The sequence below is a fragment of the Phoca vitulina genome, unplaced genomic scaffold (assembly GCF_004348235.1).
Source record: "Phoca vitulina isolate PV1807 unplaced genomic scaffold, GSC_HSeal_1.0 scaffold67, whole genome shotgun sequence".
NCBI lineage: Eukaryota > Metazoa > Chordata > Mammalia > Carnivora > Phocidae > Phoca > Phoca vitulina.
Genome location: NW_022589770.1, coordinates 8,074,459 through 8,078,524, shown reverse-complemented (window position 1 = coordinate 8,078,524; position 4,066 = coordinate 8,074,459). Strand labels below are relative to the sequence as shown.

The 4,066-nt window shown below is 43.7% G+C and overlaps 1 protein-coding gene across 1 annotated transcript; it reads left to right on the top strand.

Moving 5' to 3' along the window:
• Positions 1-211: 211 nt before the first annotated feature.
• Positions 212-1,176, top strand: LOC116624441 (probable E3 ubiquitin-protein ligase DTX2). Its single transcript, XM_032392348.1, is given in 2 exon segments — positions 212-332; positions 335-1,176. Coding segments are annotated over 2 exon segments (963 nt in total).
• Positions 1,177-4,066: the final 2,890 nt, after the last annotated feature.

The following is a 4,066-nucleotide window of genomic DNA, read 5'->3' as shown; positions in this document are numbered from 1 at the left end:
ATATCTATTTGAGTGTATGCCAAACTTACACACACCCACACACAATGTGAGTTTAAGTGCACTTAAATTCAAGACTGTTTTTATCATTTTCTTCTCAATGGAATTACTCAACTAGAAAAGATCCATTGGTTTCCAAAGGAGAAATTTTGTAAGTAGAAGCCTATTGCTTAAAGTAATTCCCTATGGGAGTACTACCATCTGGCAAAGAAATATGCACATCAAAGTAGAGAGAAAACAGAACCTCTTAAAAGTAATTTTCTCTAAGGGTTTGCCTCCTGGTATCCTGCCCCTCTACCACTCCAGCCTCTCCCACCTGGGACCGCAGCACCAGCCCCAGGATTGTCCACAGCCAGTGGAGCCAGTGCCTCCCTCCCCAGCGGTCCTGCGAGCAGCCCTGGGAGCATCCCCGCCGCGGTGCCCATGCAGATGCCGAAGCCCAGCCGGGTCCAGCAAGCCCTCGCAGGAGGGACTCCAAAGCCAGAGCCAGAACAGGTGATAAAAAAGTATACGGAAGAGCTGAAAACGGCCCCAGATGAGGACTGCATCATCTGTATGGAGAAACTGTCTGTGGTGTCCGGCTACAGCGACGTGACCGACAGCAAGACCATTGGGCCCATGGCCGTGGGCCACCTTGCCAAGTGCAGCCATGCCTTCCACCTGCTGTGTCTGCTGGCCATGTACTGCAACGGGAACAAGGACGGAAGTTTGCAGTGTCCTTCCTGCAAGACCATCTACGGGGAGAAAACTGGGACCCAGCCCCGGGGGAAGATGGAGGTGTTCAAGTTCCAGGTATCCCTACCCGGCCATGAGGACTGCGGAACAATACTCATAGTTTACAACATTCCTCACGGCATCCAGGGCCCAGAGCACCCCAACCCTGGGAAGCCGTTCACCGCCAGGGGGTTTCCCCGCCAGTGCTACCTTCCAGACAACGCCCAGGGCCGCAAGGTCCTGGAGCTGCTGAAGGTGGCCTGGAAGAGGCGACTTATCTTCACAGTAGGGACGGCCAGCACCACGGGAGAGACGGACACAGTGGTGTGGAACGAGATCCACCACAAGACAGAGATGGACCGCAATGTGACAGGCCACGGCTACCCTGACCCCAACTACCTGCAGAATGTGCTGGCCGAGCTGGCTGCCCGGGGGGTGACCGAGGACTGCCTGGAGCAGCAGTGACCCCCGCAGCCTGGCCGGCCCCAGCCCCGCCCTGCCTGCCTCTGGCAGCCAGCCACCCTCTCCCCACGCTGCCGGCTGGGCTGTCCCTGGGATGGGCAGGTAGGAAGGTGCCTTTCCTCCGAGGCTGCAGTGTTTGTCGGGGCCTGCCTTCCGCCCCCCTCCTCCCCTCCAGGCCTGGATCTGTGTGGGAGTTGGGCAAGCCTGGGGAGTTGTACTGTGGGGGCTTAAGATGCAGCTACCTCAGAGCGTGGGGCCCTGCCCTTTGCGGGCTGCTTTGGGTCCATAGTGCCGGGGGCCTGGCGTGGGGCGAGGCGAGACTGCCCCATCGTAGCCAGGGCAGGCATGGGTTCCAGGTCAGCTTCTCATACCTCACATGTTCCGTTTGCAATAAATGCCCTATAGCCAAAAAAAAAAAACAACCAACTTTAAATCCTTAGCTTGCTACACAGTAAGAAGCTTCCAGATTAGGGGAGCCCTGGTTTGTGTTTCTGATTCTGGATAAAATAAATAATAATATTTAGGGGAACCAAAATATAAACAAAGATCCCTAATTTTATGGCAAGCATATCACTGAGTTATTTCTTTCCCTTCATTAATCACAGATTGCTACTGAAAATAAAATATGGAGACCATTTTGGGATATTGAGGCAACTCTAGTTATTCACCCAGTGTAAAAAAAAACTCATGCTGATAGCTCTCAGAATATGTATAATGCAAATTTACCTAGGTATAGAAGTGAAAATAACAGTGATAGGGAATGATAATACAAAGACAATAATGGTAACTATACTAGTTATTGTCATTTTGCATTTACTGTATGCCAGAAGTCATGAAAAATGCTTCTCAGGAGTTATTTACTTAAATGAGATGACAATTCTAAAATAGGTCTCAGGCGCCTGGGTGGCTCAGGTGGTTGGGTGTCTGCCTTCGGCTCAGGTCGTGATCCCAGAGTCCTGGGATCAAGTTCCACGTTGGGCTCCCTGCTCCTTGGGAGCCTGCTTCTCCCTCTGCCTCTCTCTTTCTCTCTCTCATGAATAAATAAAAATCTTTAAAAATAAATAAATAAATAAAATAAAATAGGTCTCATAACTAACTTCATTTTACAGATATGAAAATTGAGATTCAAGACTAAATCATTTTTCCAAGAATGACTAAGCAGTAGAGATTTTTGATGCCACGATATCTGCTCTTTGCCCTTTGACCAATCATCTTTTATTCAAATAGACCTATGATGCATTCAAACATCTTTCATCTTCAACTACCTTGTATTTTCTCTCTTAACTGTACCTTCATTCTTTCCTTCATTTGGCCATATGTGTTTTCACCAGGTCAACCTGCTTAAACCTCTATTGTTAATCAGTTTTCTTTGTTTAAAATTAAGTTTCATTTCTCCCTAGGGACTATCAAAAGAAATTCAATAACCTTTATGCATAGTGGCCAAGTCTTTCATAAACTTCTCCTCCTATATTTAAAACTCAGTCAAGACTATTCTACTGAAAGAACAGGGTTTTTAGTAAGATTCTTTTGAGTGTAACTCATACCTCTTATATATACTGCAAGTTGCTTAAGTTTTCTAAGTATTTAATCACCTTTGAACTTTCTATTAAGTTTTAACTTATGATTCTATTCAGAGCAAAAGTGATGTTATATAAAAAATGCAAGACATGGAATATTTTTAACAAAAATTTTCTTTCTAGGTATAGTTCCTATCTTGATCTCAATCTCCAAGTAAATTATAACACTTCTCATTTTCCATTTCATATCGATATTTTGCCTTTCTTACCCTAACATTTTGTTGCATCTGTTATTGCTCAGTAGACCTTTCCCTCAATTTTGCTCTAGAAAAAGTAAATCTCTTTAAGAACCAATTAAAAATCACCTCCTCCAAGGAGTCTCCCTGATCGTCCCAAGGAGAAGATCCCTCCATCATCCAAAACTTATAAATTTATTAATTCTGGTATAGATTCTACTTTGTAAGGTAGTTAATGGTACTTTTTATTTGTCTATATGAAAGAAATAGTCTTTTCTTGCCTACTACATCGGAAACCAAAAAGCAGGAGCTCTATCTGAGACCTACACTAGAACCTTCTCATATCTATCATGATGACTTCTATGCAGTAGAAATTCAATAGTCACTACTTGAAGGCAATCCATGTATCTCATCATTCATTTAACGTTGTTCTGAAGTCACAATGCATTATACACTAAAGTAATATACTTTATGTATATTGTATATGTATAGCTCTACTTACTAGGGTAACATAGTATAGTATAGTATAGTATAGTATGCATTTAATGCATTTATCTTTACACTGATATCAATGCACCTTCTGATGACCTCTTCTTTTTTTTTTATTATGTTATGTTAATCACCATACATTACATCATTAGTTTTTTGTGTAGTGTTCCATGATTCATTGTTTGCATATAACACCCAGTGCTCCATGCAGTACGTGCCCTCTTTAATACCCATCACCAGACTAACCCATCCCCGCACCCCCCTCCCCTCTAGAACCCTCAGTTTGTTTCTCAGAGTCCATAGTCTCTCATGGTTTATCTCCCCCTCCGATTCCCCCCCCTTCATTTTACCCTTCCTACTATCTTCTTTTTTTTTAACATATAATGTATTATTTGTTTCAGAGGTACAGTTCTGTGATTCAACAGTTTTACACAATTCACAGCGCTCACCATAGCACATACCTTTTCTTTGGATGCCAATTCACCAACTGACAAGGATGGCTTAACCTCCACCCCCCATTTTTTATCCTCTATTTCTTGAGTATTGTTCCATCTTCCTCATTGTTTCCTCCAGGTAATTATCACTGTTGTCTACTCCCTTCTGTTATTTCCACATTTATAGATAATTTAAGCAGAACATGGATAGTTAAAC